At 38.1% G+C, this 22,340-nt stretch overlaps 2 protein-coding genes across 2 annotated transcripts in view; one reads left to right on the top strand and one right to left on the bottom strand.

The window, feature by feature from the left end:
* The window catches only part of LOC140225857 (major facilitator superfamily domain-containing protein 6-like), a 105,046-nt gene that overhangs the window by 33,527 nt on the left and 49,179 nt on the right, over positions 1–22,340 (bottom strand). The gene's annotated exons all lie outside the window — the stretch shown is intronic.
* LOC140223822 (ionotropic receptor 93a-like) lies at positions 705–22,126 on the top strand. The gene is made up of 11 exons (XM_072305829.1): positions 705–833; positions 1,831–2,046; positions 2,622–2,731; positions 4,068–4,247; positions 8,301–8,459; positions 9,585–9,756; positions 10,521–10,708; positions 17,875–17,983; positions 18,937–19,114; positions 19,935–20,238; positions 21,545–22,126. The coding sequence occupies exons 2-11, from the start codon at positions 1,947–1,949 to the stop codon at positions 21,683–21,685; spliced, it is 1,641 nt and encodes a 546-aa protein (XP_072161930.1). The 5' UTR covers positions 705–833; positions 1,831–1,946; the 3' UTR covers positions 21,686–22,126.

Here is a 22,340-nt window from a genome sequence, read left to right as displayed (position 1 = left end):
ATGCGACGTTTTAAAATCTCCATTGTCATTTTATTTTTTTACAGAGAAATTGTTCAACGAAGCTGTCTGAAAATTTCATTGAATTTTCTTTGTGCTGCCGATAAAATTTAGTTAAATTTTCAATCAGATTCAACCAAAACTTTCTCTGTAAAAAAATAAAATGGCATGGAACATTTTCAAACGTCGCATGGCGCTTGTGATACTTTGCCTGGAAGGTGACGAATTCATCAATGAAGATATACCCTTTTGAAGTTTCCAACTCGTGTCCGACCTCTTCCATTAAGCCGTGCTAAGGAAGAACGCCGTATCAGCCCTCAGGCGTTGCCAAATTTCCTCTGGCAAATCGCTAATTTTCGGGACATTTTTTGAATATTTTTCTGCCAATTTCTCAGATAATTTTGTTAGTACTTTCATCTAAAGTGTCTGAAAATTTTAAGGAAAAATATTCATAATTTTCCTCAAAAATAAGCATTTTATCGGAGGCATTTTGGCAACCCTGGAATGTTCATACGGCGTTTTTCCTTAGCACGTCAGCATTGACTCGATACACTGTGCGCCGATGGGCTGATCCTCTTGTTTACCGCTCCCAGGGCGCTTAGGTCACGCCAAGCCCAAGTTCAGTGTTGAGCAAATTTATTTGGGATTCTCTTTATTCGTTCTCGTGCATCAAGGGTAATCGCTGTCGGAAAATTGTGTCGTAATCGGTGACCCCTGACCCCATCGCAGTCTTCCGGCTCGGGAGCTCGACTCCTGCTCCCGGTGTTGAACTTAACTCAGGAGCGAGTTATTTTGTTTTTGTGCTTGATCTCCTTTTTTTCCGTTCGGATCCTAAGGTGAGTTTATTGGATTTTGGATTTTGATGTAGGGCTTTTGAAAAATGGTTTTCGCAATGGATTGCATTTTACAAAAAGGCACTAAGAGCATTCTAATGCTGCTAGGATTGTGCGACCTACACTTTTTGCCAAGTTTCGTTGAAAGCACGCAAAAAATTAAAATCAAAACTAAATTTTTTGTTCTCAAAAGCGCAGCTCATAAAGTGATTCTTTTAAAAATATAAGAATTGGTGATTTTTATGTATAAGTTTGAAAGTATTACTATTTTGGACCTTAAATTGTGGCTTTTAAAAAATGTATCGGGGTCAATCAACCGCAATTTGCTGTCTTGATGTTATGATTTTATTGTTCACTATAAATTAAAACCGAAATAAAATTATTCGCCTGTGGTGGCACAGCTAATAAAATGAATCTTAAAAAATCAATGTAAAACTGATAATTTTTACTAGTAGGAATAAAGATGTACGTGAAGAAAAGGCGGAAATGCTCAGTGTTTCAGACTTATGTTTAAACAATTCGTTATTTGTGATGGGGAAAAAATTGAGAGTAAACTGGATTTTTTTTTACGTATTTTTATTTGTAAAAAGTAAAAATAGCTGTTTTCTTGTTGTCAATTTGACTTCATTTTTTACGCATTTTTCACAATGTTAAGTAGAAAAAAAGAGTGTTTTCGGCTACTAGATTCCTGATTATAGAAGATCTCCAAGAGATACCAAGGCCAGCATTCGATTCTTGATTGTGTTCATCACGGGATTGGTAAACTTAACTATATGAATATAATTGCCACAGACACAAATATTGCCGCTAAGGCTCTTGTGGATCTTTTACTTTACCAGGAATCTAGAAACCGCTAAAATTCTTTTTATATGCATAAACTGGAGATTAAATCGGCATTATATCGGTGAGCCTTAAAATTGGACCAAGTCTGCTGTAAATTTTTTTAAAAGCAGTCTTGGATTCAATTTTTACTAAGACAACTCTTTTTCATGTAATCTAGCACCATGATTAGAATGCACTTCTAATCGTATCTCTACAAATCGGCCTCGGTTCTACACTTCTCCTAATCCCGGCGATAAGTATATTCAAAAGAAAGACGAAAGCACCAAACTCAAAATGACGAGCAGCCCGCTAATCGAGATGTTTTTGATGACCATGTGCACTAACTACCCCGTGCTCAATGTCACCACAACTGAGCCACCACCTTGGCAATGGGGTAAGATGTCACATTTCATTTTTTTACAGAGTGCATGCGTTGATCACTATGGCTTTTTAAACACAATTTCAAAACCCATTGAGCACCGGTCAGCCAGGAGAGTCATGTACATGAGCGGGATTTATTACTTGAGAAAATGAAATGTTAAAAAAAAAATAAATAAATAAAAAAAAAATATAAAAAAATAATAATGCGGTGCAATAGGAGACTGCGCCGGATAAAGGGGCTATAATCCCCTGAAATTATGGTTCTACCCCAATTCGTTGGATGATATGGACATTTCCAATTATATGTTTTGGTAGTAAAGCACCTCAGTGGGGGCAATACCGCAAAATTGAAGACGTAGAAAGTTTTACAGTCCAATTTTTCATGATTTTTAGAGTCTCATTTCAATTGACTCGGTAAAAAATCTATACCCCTGATGGCGAACCAAAGTCAGTTCTTTTAAGTTGTTCTATATCAATTCTTGTGTGTTACGGATAGAGTAGCAACGAATTTCAAGTATTGCAACGCTAAATACAACACGAGTTATGCCAAGACATTTGTATTTATTCGTTACAATTTGTTTCTTGTAGTTCCTGAGCGGAAAACTCCGAAGGATGTTAAATTTTTCTGCAAATTGAAGCAAGTGCCACAACTGAGAAAGGAACTCCTTCGCGGTAAAAAACTGCGCGTGATAACAATTGTAAGTCTCCTTTTTCGTTCTGGATAACTAAGTAGAATTAATTGTTCCTCGTGCATTGGAAAAAGTGACTTGGTCTAATTAAAAATATTCTTGAATTTCTCGCCAAGAAGAAGTTTTTCTTGAATCGAAAAGAAAATGTATGCCCATACTAAGAGGAAAGACACGCATTATACAAACCTGATTCCTGCTTGGTGTAAGCGATTTTATTCTTAATTCAAGAATAATGATTCTTGACGACAAATGCGAATCATTTTTTTCCAGCCGGAGATAGTTTTTGACACGCGTTTATCTTTATATTTTTTAGTGTTATGGGAGATAAGCTCAATTACAAATACTCATCACTATGTAGGTATTCAGTTAGTATTGATTTTGAACCGTAGAAATTTATATAGGTATTTGTGTACTAAGTATAGGAACAAATGAAGGGTTTGGAGGACAAGGCGCAGAAATGCTGTTTTCCTTTTTCGAGAAATACGTGTTTGAAGTTTCGAAATGACATGAATTCTTATGGCAAAAAGAAAGTTCAAATTGACTTTATGATGCTAACAAATTGGAATTTGGGATCGAATGTTTCACCGAAAATGCATTAAGACTGGGTTTAAATGAAATTATTGATACCTCAGTTTTTTTCAGAAACTGCATGTATGAAACGCATTGTCCTTCAATTCCCTCAAATATTACCACAAATAAGGGACTAGAAAAGGTCTGAACTAAAAGAATACATCACATGTTCCCTCTTCAAATTTTACATAGAAAACGATGTATACAATTATTGGAAGTTCTGAAACCAACCCCTGAACGAGATATTAATAAGTATTTTTGAGACAGGTCAAATGGAAGTTAGATCATACACATGATGTCATTTTTATTCGTAAACACTTATATCTTGTTCTATTCCCAGACTCCCTATTGTGTGATTAATTTTCCTCGTGAAACTTTGAAGAGAAAGTGCATTAACTCATGCCTACCTTGTCTGGTGGCCAATTGGATCTTACTAATAAATGCATAACAATGCACAATTGCATTATTGCACACTCATTAACCACATAAGAAATGAACGGTGGCGTGGCGTGCTTTGCGATTTATCGATTGATCTGCCATTTAAATATATGGAAAAGGATCGATGACAGAAATTGTTCAACGAAGCTGTCTAAAAATTTCACTGAATTTTTTTTATGCGCCGATAAAATTTAGTGAAATTTTCAAACAGATTTAACCTGCAATTTCTCTGTAAAAAAATAAAATGGCGGCGGAAATTTTGAAACGTCGAATGGCACCTGCGATATTTTGGCCGAATGGTGACGAAGTGAATTTTATATTGCTGGGCTTTTCACAGGATCATTGGCCCGTGAGTTGGATCCAAGATGTCAACGGGACAATGATAGGCCGAGGGATAGCCTTCGAGATCCTGAACACCCTGCAGGAGAAATTCGGCTTCACCTACGAGATCAGGCTCCCTTCGAGCATGTCGTTACTGGACGAGAAAGGCACCATAACCGACATGTTGAAAAACAGGGTAAGGTCACGAATTATAACCGTTAAACGCGAGAGATAATTTTATGCTGGACGAAAAAAAATAACCAGTTGAGGACCAAGGCGTCGATAACAAAGGGAGGTCACTCATTTCTCGATTCACTGTCTAATCTGCCACCCTAAAGAAAAATGACCGGTTGCCAAATTTCCTTAATTAAATATAAATTTTCAGAAAAACTGGTGAATATTTGCCGTTTAATTTTTTAGAAAATGTTCTTTGTAGTTAGTCTAAATTATCTAAATACTTCACGAAAAAATATATACTTCCGGATAAAAAAAACCGTGTTTTATCTGAAAAAAGCGGATGTCGGAATTACTTGAATTAATCAATGCCTATTGAGCTAAATAATCCCTAGTAAAAATTGGCGATAGGAGCTGCGTTTCAAAATACCATAGGAGTTCTTATAGCCGACTGATTAAGAGGGTGATAGAAAATCATATAGCTGGCTGTAGAAAGTGGAAAAAATCATACGGCCGGGCTACACGAAGCGATACAAAATTATACAGCCGGGCTATAGTTCCTATCGCCAGGCTTTACACTTTATCGCCTGACTGTTGCTTTTTCGCCATCGGCTGTAAAAGGCTATAAGATATTGTGTAGAAATTTTTGTGCTTTGTAAATCCTTAAGTTTGTACGGAACCACCTTAATATTTACAAAACGCATATGATATTTTCCTTTACTACGTATTTTTTTTCATCGATTAAAATATGAGAATAATCCATACAGAGTGTGCAAACATTTCAAAGTCATGAGTTGAAAAACGCTGACTCCGCGAGGTTAAATATTAGAGCCTAACACAAAGCGGAGCGGCGGCGCACTGGCTCCTACAAACCTAACAGGGATACTTCACGCATTGCCCAATGCGTGAAGTATCCCTGTTAGGTTTGTAGGCGCCAATGCGCGTTCAGCGCTGGCTGCCCGCTCGCCGCGCCTCGCCGCAGCGTACCGCGGCGCTTGAAGCAACTATTTCACACCAGAGGTATTGCACAGTATCATACGAAATTGAAGGCGCTCCAACATATTAGGAATGGCAGGCATCCTTCAAAAGTACGGAGCTTTCCTCGCAAATTAAATCAAGATACTGCGGCCCAAAAAGAGAGCGGTAGTCCAAAAAGTCACTAAGTCCTAGCATCCGTAATTAGTAACGTTTAGCATACACTTTATCGCCAGGCTGTTGCTTAATCGCCATCGGCCATGAAAGGCTATAAGAAATTGTGTTGCCGGCTATAGAAGCTATTGGAAATCTTACAGCCGGCTATAGGTCTATGGTATTTTGGAACACAGATTCTACTGCCAATTTTTACCAGGGATTTGCTGACGCTCAGTAATCTCCCGAAGAATCGTGTTACACATTAGAATATAATACAAGTTCCGTTTGGCAGAAATACGTCCATTTGAACAATATCAATGATTTTACTCCTCCTACATTATCACGGTAGTCGCTTTATTTCTCTTGTGATGAATTTGAGCCATCTTTTGGTGATTAAAAAGAATATTATCTCCATTTGCTACACATTTTTTTATCTGAATGGTAAATTTATCGGGGATGCACACGTTCTCATGTAGATCCTTGGCGCGAGCAGAATATTGGTAGACGTAAGAAAAGAAATAATATAAACGAACGACGAAACGCCCTTCAAAATCTACCCTCGTTAAAATTTGAAAAATAAGAGACTCCTTGAAAATTAATATATTTTTTCCTGCGAAACAAAAAATTTCATACAGGCTACAAAACGATTTTCGATAGCTTTGGCAACGTTGGTCGCGCAAGAGGTGAGCGGCGCGGCGGTCAAAAAGTGTGACACGGTCAGTCGGGCTGTCAAAGAAGCATTCATGAGCGACGACTGTCACTCAAACTTACGAATTGGAACTAAATCAAAGCTCGATCGATCCGCAGAACCTGCCCCTAAAGCTCAACGACACTTCAAAAATCACCCGGATGTGAAGCAGGGTGGAAGTCGCAAGGGAAAGAGAAAAAATTGTGCTTGCGCGAGTAGAGTAAATTCAGCAGATTTAAGCCAGGGACAAATTGGTTGCACTTAAACGTTGAAAAATGTATTCTTGTGTTTCATTTTTTGGAAGATCGCCGGCAGGAATCATGCCTTAGAACTTTCCGTGGATTACTCATCAAATTCAAAAGAATAAGACCGTTTACGCTGCCGTGCTAAGGAAAAACGCCGTATGAGCCTTCAGGCGTTGCCAAATTCCCTCTGGCAAAGCACAAATTTTCAGGAAAATTTTTGAATCTTTGTCTACAAATTTTGCAAGTAATTTTGTTTGTAATTTGATCTAAAACGTCTGAAAGTGTGAAGAAAAAATATTCATAATTTTCCTAATAAATAATCATTTCATCGAAGAAAATTTGGCAACTCTCGATGTATACGGCGTTTTCTCTCAGCACGGTAGCATGGGTAAAGAGACCTTAGTTCATAAAAGCTCAAAATAATTTGGTCATCGAAATCAGAGCATAAAAGAATTTTTCACAAAGGTTTTGAGATGAAAAACGCTCTGAATTGCAACCAATTTGGGACGATGGCGGTTCGAAGTTTGCAGTTCAAAGAACGAAGGAAAAGGTTGAAAAAAATTGCATAAAATGTTCTAAATGCACGTCCTAGGACTATGACGAGAGTGGATATAGCGCAGCTTGCTTAAAGCACGAATGAAGGAGCGATTTTCGTCCGTAAGACTTCGAGGGCAGAATGTGCCGCGCTGACGATTCGCCTAATTGATTGTTATTCAACATTTAGTCGTTACCCAGTCACCTCTTTACAGTGTCTCATTTTCGCCAAGATTCCTCCGATTTTTTCCCCTTGAGAAAGAATGTGAAGAAAACGAGCTTTTGCTATAGATTGACAACAATGTTTCTATATTTATTTACCCTCGTTTCAAAGCCTTCGTTCCTTATTCTCGGATTCCGAAAAAAATGATAAGTCTACAAACAAATGTTTTCGTTCTATTTCTGATTTACCGCTCCATAAAAAAAAAAAAAAAAAAAAAAAAAAAAAAAAAAAAAAAAAAAAAAAAAACAATAGATGGTTCTCCAGAGACGTTGTAGATATTTCCTAGATTTTAAAGATGAAAATTGAAGTTCTTTTCGTTGTGATTTATACAAGGCTCTTTACTGTAGATTGCAATATAGAGATGTTTTTGGGGGTTTTCAATCTGTTTTGATTGTTTTATGGTAGAATTTCAAAATACTTTTGTTTTTATTTCTTCTTCATATTTCATTTTTTGAAATAAGGTCACATTAAACTATCGAAATTTTTTTTTGAACGTTTTACTTTGACACGCCAATGGGATCATCAGAGATTTCCTCACGATGCTCTGATGTGGTGTCCACATGTTCAAAACTAGTAAAACACCGTTTTGAACGTGGAAAATGCCGAGATGGACCAAGACTGCAGTGCTAAGGAACAACACCATATGAGTGTACAAAATTTCCCTAGAAAAAGAAATTTGTGGATATGTTTCTTCCATTTTTCAGAAAATTTTAATCGCCGTCACATCTGACGTATCTGTAAATTTCAAGGAAAAATATTGATAAGTCTCCCAAGAGGTAAATATTTAATTGGGAAAAAATTTGGAAACATTCGAATGCTCACAAGTCGTTTTTTCTTAGCACAGCAAGAGAATTCATCGTATTGGCATGGTATCAGAAGCCGGGACACGGTTATCAAGTTACTGTAAAGGCATGAATGCAACTATTCGTGTTCTGTGGATGAGCGTGTTGCGGCACAAAAATTGAAGGCGTTTCGAATTCCTTGCTCTTGCAGCAGCTCAGGTGTAGCGTTTCGTCCCCTCCATTTCAAGTTACTGGCCCCATTATACTGCCGCGCTAAGGAAGAACGGCGTATGAACATTCGAGAGTTGCCAAATTTGCCTCGATAAAACATGCATTTTTAATGAAATTCCTGCACATTTTCTCTTGAAATTTTCAGATATTTTAGATTAAATTACGTACACAATTTTCTGAAAATTTTGGGGGGAAAATATTCACAAATTTCCCACTAATTTTAAGTAATTAATCTTTGCAGCAAGCCGACATGGTAGCAGCCTTCGTCCCAAACCTTCCAGACTTGGAGAACGTGTTGGAGTGGGGAGCAGAGCTTTGTCAGTATGAGTACGTGATTTTGACCCGACGTCCAAGTGAGTCGGCCACAGGATCAGGTCTTTTGGCGCCTTTTGCGAGAGAGGTAAAAATTCAAAGAAACCGAATCATTTTTCGCACTTTCCTTCGTAGGGGTTTTTACTGGAAATTTTCAGGATTACCGACCCCAGCATTTTTACTTTCTCGCTCCCCTAGGGTAGAGGAAGTACTGTCATCCTCCAAGGGGGGGGGAGTAATTTCATTATTTCTAGTTTTACCTTCTTTGTGGGAATTTTTACCACAATCTTCCATTTTTCATAACAAGTCTAATGACGATCTTATCTAAAATCTCTTAGCATAGAATGTCAATTGCTTTGTTTACAAATCTTCACCGCCGTATATTCTTTTTGACTGAAAGCGAATCAGCATCATTGCGTGAAGTTTTCACATATTTTTCTTCGCGCAAAGTGGTAAAATCCCAAAAATTTTAAAGATTGAACGTTATGTAGTTTTTTTTACAGAAAAAATAAAGTACCTATGGCAGGAAGTCTGCTACGTCTTAAAGCCAGATACGTGGTTTGGAGTTCCATCGGTTGAAATGATTCGTCCCTACTTAAAACGCAGGCCGAGGCAATCGTCCTCTTGAGCTAAAGTACAAAATCGATAGTCATCAGTTTTAATTAAATTAAGGTTCGAAGTGTTGGCAGAAACACCACTCAATCAAGCATACTGTATGATTCGCCACGCTTGCGGTCAGATTATCAAGAAAAAAATTTTGATCCTTTTCAATAACCTGTAATTCGATGGCTGAAGTGATGAAACACGTATCTCCATTATGAGATTTCATAGTTTCTGCTCCTACTTAATTTTCCCGAAGAAGGACAAGCCATTTGTATAGCTTGAAGTTTCTACAGAATATTCTGGTGGCAGAGAAAATAAATTAAGGAAGTTTTCAAGAAATTACGTTGACTAGTTTTTAAAGGAAAAATAAAGAATCACAGGAAATTTGCAACATCGCAAACGGAGATGTGTGGTTTCGCTTTTTGGCCATCAGGATCTTTGACATCTACTAAAAGTAGCTTAAAATTTCCATATAATTAAAACTTGATTTTGAGGTTTTGATCACCAAAGGCCTAAGGTTTTGGATGGTCACATGCACAATTTTCAATTTTCTACATTTGATCCCTTGAACCGTGTCCCATTTGACACACACGATTGGCCTGATTTCCAGGTATGGTTTTTCATATTGGCTGCAGTTATCTTCACTGGTCCAGTGATATGGGTAATAATGAAAATCAGAGCCTGGATGTGCGGCCCTTCTCAGGTGTTCTCACTGGCCGACTGCGTTTGGTTCGTTTACGGAGCTCTCATGAAGCAAGGCTCAACCCTGTCTCCAATTCACGGTGAGCTTGAATTATCGGAACCCGAGATATAGCCTCTGCAGGCTGATTATTTACATTCAAAGACAACGCGATGGAAGAAAAAGATAAATGAAAATTGTTTACCGTCGATATGTATACGTCCATCGGGTGTTTTTCAACTCTTGAATAGCTGGATTATATTTTGCAAGAAGGAACCACTATTTATGGCCCATTTTAGAAACAACATACATGCCATTGGTTTCCATATGCAGATATGTGCTTTCATCTGTCACGAACACTATGTAACGCCTTGCTGGTATCTTTTAATTTTAATTTCTTTTTTATTTTTGTACTTTTTTAGCGGTTGATAATTGTGTCGTGAGACATCTAAACGTCCCATGTATTTTGATGTATTTTAGCCTTGCTTCCACTGTTTCTTTCTTTTTTTTTTTTGCTTATATATACTGCAGATATGGATCACATTTAGCAAAAAGGAACCAGCGCAATTATAGGGTTGTTAAAATGTTGCTTCTTCATAATTCTCTAAAAGATCTCCCACAATAGCAAATATTGTTTGCATCCCATCAAAAAATTGTTCGTTTTAAATGGAAATAATTGTGTAAATTTTAATTCTGGAAATATTTATAGCATTTTTAAAAGAAAAAAAAGAAGTTGCACGATTTTGAAAACACTTTAATCACGCTGGTTCCTTTTTGCTAAATGCGATCCATATGTGCTTGCATGGGGGAGCCAGTGATAGTGGTTCCTTATTGCAAAATTTGATCAAGTTCTTCTGGTGTGTACAGATTCGACGCGGGTGTTGTTCGCCGGGTGGTGGATTTTCATCATGATCCTGACGGCCTTCTACACAGCTAACTTAACCGCCTTTTTGACTCTCTCGAAGTTCACTCTGTCAATCCACACCGTTGATGATATCGCTTGGTACGGCAAATGGATGGCTGAAAAAGGCGCTGCCGTGGAGTACTCCGTTCAGGTTTTTTTTTTTTTTTTTTTTTTTTTTTTTTTTTTTTTTTTTTTTTTTTTTTCTTCAGGGACATTCCCCATCTGACTTTATTCAGTTTTAATGTGATACTCCGTTCAGGTGAAAAACATTCATAGATCAAACTGGTGCTCGGTTCACTATTGACCTAATGAACTATGGAAGAGCACAGTTAATTATCTTGCCGGTGGGGGAGGGGTGTATGAGACGCGTTTACTCGTGTTGGGTACATTTTTTGTGAAAGCCCTGTCGACACTAACAGAAGTTCAGTTCCGTAAAGCCATCCCTGTTTGGACAAGGCCTTCTATTTATAAAAAAACGAACAAAAAAATTATGAAAGAACAAACATAAATGTGCAAATGTGGTTAAAAATGTTAACTTCCATCGCCGCGCCGACCGCACTGTGTTGGCGCAATGCGTGAAGTATTCATGCAGTCTTGCAGGCGCTATGCGTTTCCGGCGGACTGCTGCTGACCGCAGTGTGTTTGACGCAATGCGGGAAGTATTCATGCAGTCTTGTAGGCGCTATGTGTTTCATGCTGACCGCCGCGCCGCTCCGTTCCAGGTCAAATTGCGTGTTTGGTTTCTCTTTTAACTCGACTTATTGAAGGTGTTGTCTCTTGTATCACCGAGAGACGACAAAATTAGAAATTTCTATACTTTTACTATGAGAAAATGAGAGATTTTGTCGTCTTTTCTCGTCTGTAATTTATTTTCTAAATCCGATTTTTTTCTCTCTTTCTTTGATACCTACATTCAAAAAGATGCAAAATTTGCCGCCCACTACATTTTGCCGCCATGGGCCGCGGCCCATGTGACCATCCCCTTAATCCGGCCCTGGTCATATTTTTAGTGGAAATGATAATCACTCGAGTTTTTTCGCATTAATCTTCAAACGGTTACCGTGTTATAACGCTTTTCAAAGATTTATCGCTCTACTTTTCAATTTTAATATATAAATGGCCGAAGATGTGCTGTCTGTTTCGCTGACTTTTTAACGCGTAAGAGACAGCACATTTTCGGAATTCACGGCGTAATATTAATTGAGAAGTAGAGCAATAAATCATTAGAAAGCGTTATAATACGTAACCCTTTGAAGACTAATGCGAAAAAATGCGAGTGATTATCATTTCTACTAACAATATGACCGAAAAATGTGTTGTCTGTTACGGCGACAAAACTATTCCAGTTATCGTGAAACCACCCTTATACGTTACACCGAAGTGTGAATTAATGAAAATATTGATATGATATATGTTTACGTATATTATTCCATATGTTTCTACACTTCCGTTATGGTCTCCATTAATCGAAAAATTTCCACCAGTTAAATGAAGCAGTGGAGTGGCGAGAAAGATCGATTATCGATATTTCCCCATATGAAGCTAAGGTAAAGAATCGATTATTGAGGTGTCCGTTGCCAACACCATATTTATCGATCCTTTTCCATTGGTTTAAATGCGGCAGATCAATCATCGATACATCGCAAAGTATGCCACGCCACTGAAATCAAGTTATGTAGATTCGTGTAAAACCACAAAAAACTAATCTTGTCGCTCTGATTTATTGATTTTTGAAGGTTATAGGACATTTCGTCAACGAGATTTTGTCCGAACACTTGTTTTTTCCAGTAGTTTAAGTCCACGCGTTTTTTCGGCAGGGGAGTTTTGGTCCATGCACTTACCAATTATTGAGACCCAAAGTTAATTGGTCTACATGTAAATACAAACAACATTTGCTCACGACGTTTTTGGATGAAATGTATGATGTCTTGGAAGAATGAGGGTTTGTTCGTTTTTTGTTTGTTTGGTTGGCCAAACGGAAACAAATATATAATTGAGAATTTTGGCGTCAATTCCATGAGGGAAAATTCACTAAAACTCTCTACACCTCTTTGGTGCAACAGGACTTACTTGTCTTTCAAGAAAATCCCATCTTCTTATACCTGAATCGGATGAACCTTTTGATTTTCCTCAGCTGAAGGCTCTTAGATTTCTCCTCTGTACGATAACTTCGCGACGGCGCACGGTGGATCGAGTCAATGGGAGGGGTCGATCATCGCGCATCACGCGTCTTATTTTCTCTGATTACGGAGATTTCCCACCCTTAGAATAGATCAAATTACACTCATTTTTATATACGAGGGGCGTTCAATAAGTAAGTATCCCCCCCTCTCTAAAATCCATAAGAATGGACCAATTTTAAAAAACTTGGGCTCAAAATCTTCCTTAGGATATTTTAAGTTCAACAAAACAAACCGCAACAAAATCGGACTATGTGCGGCCGAACGCGAGCCGTTTGAACGCGCCGAGGTGCTCGACGCTCCCGCCGAATCTGCGAGGATTTGAAGTCCGCTACAGGAGAAGAGCTTCTCTGCCAAAGCCTCAGTCGTTCATCACTGACGAAAAATCAAAGAAATTTTTGTAGAATAAGGGGCTTACCTCATTTCTCCACATAACCAGCTCGATCCAAGCAAGTCTGATACTGACTAAGACTAAGAGAACAGCTTTTGGATGCCTCGTGCGTGGAAGTCTTTCAGCTGACCGCGGATGAAAGAGTGGACGGCTTGTTTGACCTCTTCCACTGATTCAAAATTAACTCCTCCGGGTTCAGATTTCAGATACGATAATAAATGGCAAACCAGACCACCATTTATTCCCGTTCCTGAAATCTGAACTCGGAGGAGTTAATTTTGAATCAGTGGAAGAGGTCAAACAAGCCGTCCACTCTTTCATCCGCGGTCAGCTGAAAGACTTCCACGCACGAGGCATCCAAAAGCTGTTCTCTTAGTCTTAGTCAGTATCAGACTTGCTTGGATCGAGCTGGTTATGTGGAGAAATGAGGTAAGCCCCTTATTCTACAAAAATTTCTTTGATTTTTCGTCAGTGATGAACGACTGAGGCTTTGGCAGAGAAGCTCTTCTCCTGTAGCGGACTTCAAATCCTCGCAGATTCGGCGGGAGCGTCGAGCACCTCGGCGCGTTCAAACGGCTCGCGTTCGGCCGCACATAGTCCGATTTTGTTGCGGTTTGTTTTGTTGAACTTAAAATATCCTAAGGAAGATTTTGAGCCCAAGTTTTTTAAAATTGGTCCATTCTTATGGATTTTAGAGAGGGGGGGATACTTACTTATTGAACGCCCCTCGTATTTTTCGTCGTAGATTCCATTTTTGATCATTTTTCAGCCGAATAACGAGTTTTAATACGAGTTTGACACACTTTTTCATAACTATTGAAAATGGGATCCTCGATAGCTGTTTTATCACGTTACTTTCGGCGAATGGGACCGTAAGCATCTTACGTAAAGAATAATTTTGCAGAACTTGACTCAAGGACATTACTTGAGGAGTAAGGGAGGACGGCTTTACAGCCCCCTCACCACGAAGGTTGCCATATTTCTTTCAATTTCTGCTAACATCGTTTTTTGTCCATGTTAATTGGTTTCTCGCAATTGCATACTGACACATATACGGAACATTCTGATAATGTTCATTTTTCTTCTCTTTTCCTCCAGCCAGTCAATAGACGTTTTCATTTTTATGAACTCTCTACTCTTTCAGTTATTCAACAAATATGCATATTTCAAAAAATAGATCAATATATTAAAGAAATAAAAAAGAGACGTATATACTGTAGCTTCTTTTTATCGAGTCATCCTAGAAAATTATTATAGGTACTTATCACCAGATAAAAAAATTGAAAGTGCAGAGAAAAAAAAAATTATATTATCTTCCATTATTTCATTTTGTTCCTCGATGTTTGGAGTGAAGTTTGAAACATATTTATTGAATACATATTAAAATAGGAGGAAATTTACTTTTCATGCAAGTTCTGATCCCTTGAAGAACCTCTGAGAAGGACTATTGTCTCCTGAAGAAATTTCTTGTATTTCTTCTTTTTCAACCCACAACCAGTTTTTACTTTCTCGCTACCCTAGGGTAGAGAAAGTATTGCCATCCTCCAAGGGGGGGGGGGGAGTTGAAATTGTATTTGTATGGAGCTCATGAAAGAGTTCTAGGTATGTTGAAGACATTTTGCAAGAAACGGGACTTGTGAAATATACAATGCGCAAAACGTACACCTTAAACTTTATCGCACAGTATAACGCTGATCGAATCAGCTTCAAAGACTAACAGAAGGTTAATGTCTCGTCCAAAAATATCAACAAATAAGCCAAAATCAGTGATCAGTAGAAAAATTATCGAGATTGAAGGATATGGTGTGATGCACGATTTTTTTGGTGACAATAGAGCAAGATCGGATTCCCAGCAGGCGCGACTTCCTATCATTCAAATGGACCGTTTTCGCAGATTAGCGGATATTAGCGGCTAATTATTACATAATATCATTCCTGATAGTGTACAGGAGGCAACCCAACAAAGGATTTTGCGGACACTTGTGGACATTTTTTTATCGAGCTATTTTAACATTTTTTTGGGCGTTTTTTTTGAAAGCAAGCTTTGGAGGTGGTTTTGGTCCTCCTAAAAATATGCCAATGCACATTAATGATATACCAAAATGTTCCTTAAAGGGAGGAGAATAAGCATGTTTAATTGAAATTTTGATTTATCTGCCACAGAACTCATGCAAAAGCGAAATAAAACCTTGAGAATTAGACGGCAAATTTGATACCACCTGCAATGTCAGCTTTAGGCAACCCGCATGTCAAAGCGGAAGGGTTCAAAGATCCTAGAACCGTGGATACATTCATTTTGGAAGCTTAACTACTAGAAAACCAAGAAAAAATATTTAAAATCAGACTTTTTTTTTCGTCGCCCATGACCGACCTCTACCATTGACTCGATCCACCGTGCGGCGCGGCGCCGGCGTGCCGCGGCGCTTCGAACTACTATTTCGCCATGAAGGTGTTGCACAGTATCATACAAGATTGAATGCACTCCAACATATCATGATTGATGGCATCTCTCAAAAGCACGAAGCTCCCTCGCAAATTAAATCGAGTGACGACGAAAAAAAGGGAGCTGTAGCCGAAAAACTTGCTAAGTCCAAGTATCTGGTCCAGTAACGTTTAGCATAATTTTTGAACTTAATTAAAGGAAAAAGTGACTTGATTCAAGCAGAAATAAACTCAAATTTACCGCCAAGAAGATTTCCTCATAAATCAATACAGAAAATAATGCCTCTTTAGAGAAAAAAGGATGCTTAAATAAAAAGAAAAATCACTTAGATCAAGCAGAAACCCGCTTTCATTCAGCTATTTTATTCTTGATTCAAAATAAAATTTTCTTGACGGCATACTCAATAATGTTTCTGCCTAAATCGGGTCACATTGTTCTCCAATGAAATTCAAAAATTATGCTGTCTAAACGTTATTAAAAACGGATGCTAAGACTAAGTGAGTTTTTTTAGATTACCACTCTCTTTTTATAACGTAGTATCTCGATTTATTTTGCAAGGCAAGCTCTGTACCCTGAAAGGAAGCTTGTCATTCTTGATACGTTGGAGAGCCTATGATACTGTGCAACACCTATGTCTCGAAATAGTTGCTTGAAACGCCGTAGCACTCCGCGACGCGACGGGCGATCGCGTGACACGCGCATAGGCGCCTACAAACCTAACAGGGATACTTCACGCATTGCGCAACGCGTGAAGTATCCAGTTAGGTTTGTAGGCGCCAGTGCGCATTTTGCTCTGTGTTAAACTCTAATATTTAAACTCGTGGTGTCAGCGTTTTTCAACTCATGATTTTGAAATGTTTGCACGCTCTGCACGGATTATTCTCATTTAAATTGATGAGAAAAAAAAAATTATTAAAGGAAAATATAACGTGTGTTTTGAAAATATTAAAGTGGTTCCGTGTCTAATCTAATGATTTTCAAAGCTTTTTAATATTTCTTTTATATTTTGTTCTTTTACTGTGCTGCAGCGTGGTGTATTCGCAATCAAACGCTCAAAATTGGACGTGTTTGACTGTAAAAGATCGATGTAAAAGTGGGTTAAAACCAAAGATTGCGTCCTCCTTGGTTTTTTCTCTCTCTTTTTCATTTTTGTATAGTTCCTTTCAACACAAGTACGGCTCATCGAGATTAATATCAACGCCATCGCTTGGAAAATGTTTTACAAATGTTTGCCACGTTTTGAAAATATAAGGTTTTTAAAATGAAGTAATATTATCATTTAAAAAAAGGTATATATGTATATATATATACGGAATATTTTAAATCGACAATTTTATAGATAGAAATCAAACCAAATATTCACCAATGAAAATTTGAAAGATCAATCAAAAGTAGAAAGTAACATTTCATTTAAAAACCATAACAACACCTTCTTCTCTCTCAATTTTCTAATTCGATATTGTCAATATAATTTTACATACAGACTGAAATATATAATCTTTGGACCAAGTCACTGTTTCTTATTTTACGTGTAGACGTAAATTACTGGACTAAACAGGTGTCCGGACAAAAAATCGTTGACGGAATGTCCTGAAACCTTCTTGAACCTCCCAAGGTTGCTAAATTTAAGCGAGAAACTTTTGACGGGATCAGAACTTTCTTACAGTGTTGAATTGCTTGAAGCTCGAGCAGTGGCGTGGCGTGAATGATCGATTCGATATTTCCCCATTTGAAGGTATGGTGAAAAATATAGATTTTTAAAGTGTTCGTTGTGAACACCCTGTATATCGATCTTTTTCCATAGGTTTATCGATATATTGCAAACACGCCACGCCACTGAGCTCGAGAAATGGAGAGGAATCGATTTTAAAAAAGTTCATACTCAGAATGATTTCTGTTTATATAGACTTCTACGTAGGCTATATCTTTTGTGTGAGAAGATCCAGCCATCGAAATGCAAAAAATCTATATTTCACATTGAGAGTATGACAGTAGCAAAACTTGTAACTTGGCAACACCGGTTTTCCTCCATTTAAATGCATGCAAAACAATCAATTGTAGACAAAGCACACTGCATCACTTAGAGTCGGTTTCTAAACTGGATTCAAATGGAGGAAAATCAATGTTGCAAACTTTCAAGAAACATCGCTGATGTATATAATTAAAATTTCAGTACAACTCTATCGCACAATTGAGATTGCAACATTTCAAAATTTATCTTAGCAACAATTTGATCGAGGGCCTACTTAGAGTTTCTGAGTGCGAAGCATGTTTTGACTAAAAGAATTTCAACATAATTTTAGATGGACGATCAATTACAAGTTCTGCGCAAATCACTCAATAGAGGTCGAGGCTCTTACATTAATCTGACAGAGATAGATCAAGATCATCTTGCTGACCTTGTCATGGACGGTGAGTGACTTCGTTCCCAAAAAATCAATTCCAATTCATCTTTGGGACTAATATTAATATTTCTAATGTTTTCGGTGTATAAGTTTATGGACTTTATTTCTCTATGTGAAATTATTATTTCTGACCTGCTGAAAATGGTGAGTACAAATGAGTAGAAAATCAAAGTGATATGAATAGAATTTCAACTCATATGAATAGAATTTCAACTATGATAGAATTACTCAGATGATCAGAATTTCTCCATCCAGTTTTCGCCAACTCATATGACTAGAGATTTTAACTCACATGAGTTCAGCGTTGAATCTACCGTGTCCGATATCTCAGAAACTAGTCACCGCATCAAAAAAATCATGAGAACAAAATGTTTTATTTTTCAAATTTACGTACTATGTCGGTATCTCCGGGTCAAAAACAGCACTTCTGAAAAATAAAAAAAATTGAATTCATATGATTTGAACTTTTCTACTCTTATGAGTAGAATATTCTAGTGATATGCGTAGAATTTCTACTCATGAAAGTAAAAATTTCTATTCATGTGAATTGGCAAATTCTGAACAGCCTACTCGTCATTTTTAGCAGGGATGGTTCATTCATTGAAGCACTTACATGTATGAAAAAATATACGGTACTTGTGCTATTTCTTTGATAAGCCAAAAATAGTAGGTAGTTTAAACGCTAAGCCAACAGGGAGTGCTTTTCAATTTCAATCTCCCTCTAGAATCTTGGTATACCAGCGGCAATGCGTTCAAATGCCGTACCAGCTATCAACAACATGGCGAAAAGGGGCCTAACATATTTGAAATAGATTAATCAGCGGTACATTTATTTAATGCTTCTGATGTCAAAACACGGAGGATGATAACTGTTTTTATATAATGCATTTTCTGAGCGGTAGTGTTATTTTCTCAAAATCAATAGTTGAAATTTTGATCTTTGTAAATGAATTTTGATAGGGGCTTTGTTCCTGCAAGACCGGTTTTGGCTCAACTTTTTCATGCTGAACATGGAGAAACGCGTCCAAGAGGGTGAACAGCACTGTCAGTTCGTCTTGACGTTGGAGAAATTTTTGACAGCATCCCTCTCTTTTGTCTACCCTAAGAACAGCATTCTTCCGAGGATATTCAATCCTATGTGAGTAAAAAAAGCACTTCTCGCAAATTATTGAAAACTGGAAAGTCTCAAGAGGCTGAGCGTGTGCAGTTTTCTTTTTGATTATTTCAAATGTAAATTAAGAATTAGGTAAACTGTTGCGGTGTGTTTTCTTATTCGACAAGAAAAGGTCAGCATCTGCACTTCTTCAATAAGTGTGAGTTTCCGCTGGCCCTCTTTAAGACAAATTCTCAACTTGAGCGATTTCTGTGAAATTGTGGGGAAAATTCGAAATTTTGATTTTTCGCGGACAATTTTCCGGTGGTCATTTTTAGGCAATGGAATGAATATTTTAGCGTTCTTTTTCATGCCCCCCCCCCCCCCCAATCAAGACTTCAACGCCTGCGTGCATTTATTGCGAAATCAACTCCCAAGCTCAAACAAAGCTCTCAAGTTGAAGCCAAAATGGAGGGGATATCCCACGCTATCCTGAGAGTCCACCTCTACTTCAAGACAAACTCTCCACGCATATATAAGGAGCATATACATTAGTAGGGATGCCGTGTTCCCAGTTTTAGAGTCCCCAAATAAAGTGGCAGCCCTGTCAATGTATTTGCTCCCTAATCTTTGCATCTAGTTCGTCTTCATGTAGAGGTGGACTCTTAGGATAGCGTGGGATATCCCCTCCATTTTGGCTTCAACTTGAGCGCTTTTTTAAAGCTTGGGAGTTGATTTCAGAGAAACCAGTGGCACCATCGTTTTTCTCGCGAACGTTTACATATGTATCAATAGTCAAATCACAAATTCCAACACTCGCAACATCTCCATTGCCTTCGACTTATCCATTTAACTGGGATTCCAGAATGCTTTCGTACGTGGAGTCGGGTATAATCAAGCACTTGTTAACAAAAGACCTGCCTGACGCGACGATTTGTCCACTGGACCTGGGGAGCATGGAGAGGAAGCTCCGAAACTCTGATCTGTCGACGACTTACTTCGTCATCCTGGGCGGATTCACGAGCGCGTGTCTCGTCTTCCTCTTCGAGTTCATCATCCGACGCTACCACCCGGAGGAGGACGTCTTCTTGTGGCCCAACAACGACAAGGTCGGCATCGTCGACGCCAAGCCCAAGATGAACCCCTTCAGCCACTTCATGAACCTCAAGGTGAGTTCAATCCCCTCTTCCTTGATACTACATGGGGGATGCATGCCGACGCCACGGTGAAGTCATTAGACCGTATCGTCACCCTCCGGCCGAAGTATCACAACCGTCATGCGACGTTTCAAAATTTCTCCCGCCATTCAATTTTTTTCACTGGATTTTCTTTGAATGTATGGTTGGTTGGTAGATACGTTTATTTGATGCTTTTAGCATCTGACTTAACATCTGACTTTTGACATCAAACTTGGAAAATTCACTGAATTGTCTCCTCTCTAAAATTTAAATTATCAGTGGCAATTCTGAAACCGTGTAAACAGGAATGCCTTTTCTGCACCAAACGCTTCAATAAGCGCGATCAAAAAAATGTTTACCGAGAGGAATCGTGCATATAGTATTTCTTAAGGAGAATGCACTTTCAATGACTCTATTTAAGGCTATTAATACAAATGTAAATGAAGAAAAAAAAATATTCGGATTTAACCAAATTTTCTTTATAATTTTAAGTAAAAATCACTAACGCCGCATGTTTGAATAATCGCAAGTGTTGAAACAGTGCTGCCGTGCTAAGGAACAACGCCGTATGAGCCTTCAGATGTTGCCAAATTTCCTTGTATAAAATATGAATGACAGGGAAACCTGTGAAGATTTTCCCACCAATTTTTAAGAAAATTTCATTCGCGGCTAGATCTAAATTCTCTTAAAATCTCAGGAGAAAATATTTGCAACTCTCCTCAAAAATGAACCTTTTATCGGAGGAAATTTGGCAACTCTCGAATGTTCATACGCCATTTTTCCTTAGCACGGCAGAGTGTCAGTGTGGCCGATGCGACACGCATACGCACACTCGCGTCCACAAGGCTGCAGGGATACTTCAAGCACTGTACCTAACGCGCAATGCTTGAAGTATTCCTGCAGTCTTGCAGGCGCGAATATGGGTTCCGTGCCGGCCACACTGAGTTTGGCGTGATTCAACTTGCGGAGTTCGTGCCAATCAACGCATGATTTTGAAACATTTGTAGTCTGTACACTATGTAGTGATTATTGTCATTGAAAGTAAAATCCGACTAATTTTCTCTCTCTATTTACATTTTTATTAATAGTTTTAATAAGAAGCATTGAAATTGCACTGTTCTTAGGGATCACTGTAAGCGCGTTTACCTCTGATGAAAAATTTTGCAATCGCGCCTAACTTATAGTGAAAATACCCCGGAAGCTCTTCAAATAATTAAGGGGAAAAATTGCCCCTGCACAATATTATAGTGTGTACACGTAAACATGGGACTATCCCTTGATCGGTTATTATTTGCAGGTGCATCCTACTAAAATTCCTGGAATGCACACTACAATCAATGGACGAGAATACATGGTATACAACAACAGAGATGGACAGAGGAAACTGATCCCAGTAAGGACACCTTCTGCATTGTTGTTCTACAAATGGCAGCAGTGAAGGGTTCATTCGGTCTTAAAGCCTCAAGACAGGATGGCTGATTTTCCACAATTTAAGAAAATGTCAAAATTTTGACTTTAAACTCCCTCTTCCCCGATTTCTATGTGTAGTCAAAAAGACGTTACTGTTGGTGCATATTCACAAGATAAATTTTACCTAACAAGTTTCTTGATCTAAGATATACTGCATCATACTTTATTATTAAGAATTTTTTCCGTGTAGAAACCTGTAATGACTGAATTTTCACTAACTGGATGTTCACTGGACATGTCTAAGTTTCACGATAAAAAAAAGTTTTTATTTTAGAGAAACTAATTCTCTGCGATTAAGTATGGTGCAAACTCTGTACCTGAAGCAATTTTAGACCAAGTCATAAAATGGATCATTAGTATGCATGAAAGACCCGCTGGAAAGAAACACTTTGGATCTAGAGTCCAGACTCTTAAAAACATCGACAAGAAAAAATACTCTTGATTCAATCAGATTTTTGCTTAAATCAAGAACCAAGCCTCTTGATTTGAGCGGATTTCCTTTTGATTTAAGCTTAAAGCTGATTGAATCAAGATTATTTTTTCTTGTCAATTTTTTCAAGAGTCTGGACTCTAGATCCAATGTGTTTTTTCCAGTGCTTTTTACGTCATTAAAAAGTCAGGCG

This window comes from Bemisia tabaci, unplaced genomic scaffold (genome assembly GCF_918797505.1).
Source record: "Bemisia tabaci unplaced genomic scaffold, PGI_BMITA_v3".
Classification (NCBI taxonomy): domain Eukaryota; kingdom Metazoa; phylum Arthropoda; class Insecta; order Hemiptera; family Aleyrodidae; genus Bemisia; species Bemisia tabaci.
This window is presented reverse-complemented; position numbering and strand designations above follow the sequence as displayed.